The following is a 1,166-nucleotide window of genomic DNA, read 5'->3' on the forward strand; positions in this document are numbered from 1 at the left end:
CCCTCAAGGCTGTGTAAGCTCTCCTTTCCTTTTTATAGCATATACAAACTATCTGAAGAATCAGTATCCCAACAATTATATAATTAAGTTTTCAGATGATACAGTTATACTCAGTTTATTGTTTAAAACTTCAAATGTTGACATGTACAAACAAGAGCTAGCAGAGGTTGTGAAGTGGTGTGAGGAGCAGAACCTCATTCTAAATGTTAAAAAAACGAAGGAAATTGTTTTTGACCCTAGTTCTGTGGGGGATCACAGTCAGATCCTGATCCATGGGGATGGAGTAGAGCAGGTGACATCGTATAAGTATTTAGGAATTTATTTTGATTCTCAGTTAAACTGGGCCAACCAAGTTGATTTTGTATGTTCTCGTATTAACCAGCGCTTGCACTTTCTGAGAAGGCTCAGGGTCCATGGAGTGGAAAAAAACATCATGCTGCTGTTCTACAGGGCAGCCATTGAATCCATCATCCGCTATGGCATCACTACATGGTTTGGTAACCTGTCCGTTAAACTTAAATCACAACTCCAAAACCTAATTAAGAGGGCTGGTAAAATTATCGGTATGCAGCCCCCATCTCCTCTCCAAGAGATCTTTGAGGAGACGGCGAGGAAGCAGGGCCTCAAAATTACCTGCGACCCCAATCACATCCTCCATAAAGAGTATGAGATGCTGCCGTCAGGCAGAAGGTACAGGTTACCAAACTGTAAATTAAACAGGTATAAATTTTCCTTTGTCCCACTGTCCATTAAAGCACTCAATAGTAAGAGATAACGCAGACCAACTTAGTACAGCTCATCATGTTCTATTCTTAGGGAAGCGGTGCAATACTTAATAACTTTTCATTTCAACATTTTCTCTTTTTTTTTTGCGGAGGGCTGGTGCAATATTTTACCACTGGGTATGTTTAATGTATATGTACACTGTAGGAATTTAATGTGAATTGTTGTCTGATTGCACTGTCTATATGTCAATATGTATATGTTTAAACGCTGTCTCTTGATGCCCAAAAAGAATTTCTCCCAAGGGAGACAATAAAGGCTAATTCAATTCAATTCAATGTTACAGTGTGAGAGTAGCCTGCACAGCCTGGATGTGAACATGTTACAGTATGAAAGCAGCCTGCACAGCCTGGATGTGAACATGTTACAGTATGAGAGCAGCC

At 40.1% G+C, this 1,166-nt stretch overlaps 1 protein-coding gene across 1 annotated transcript in view; it reads left to right on the top strand.

Annotated features, from left to right (window-relative positions):
• Window positions 1-565: 565 nt before the first annotated feature.
• The window catches only part of ttc21b (tetratricopeptide repeat domain 21B), a gene marked incomplete at its 5' end in the record, with an annotated part of 31,931 nt that continues 31,330 nt past the window's right edge, over window positions 566-1,166 (top strand). The window contains one exon of the mRNA XM_083642246.1: window positions 566-690. Coding sequence (XP_083498372.1) covers window positions 566-690 — 125 coding nt within the window. The remainder of the gene's footprint in view (window positions 691-1,166) is intronic.

Source organism: Poromitra crassiceps, assembly GCF_964638095.1.
Source record: "Poromitra crassiceps genome assembly, chromosome: 8".
Taxonomy (NCBI): Eukaryota; Metazoa; Chordata; class Actinopteri; order Beryciformes; family Melamphaidae; genus Poromitra; species Poromitra crassiceps.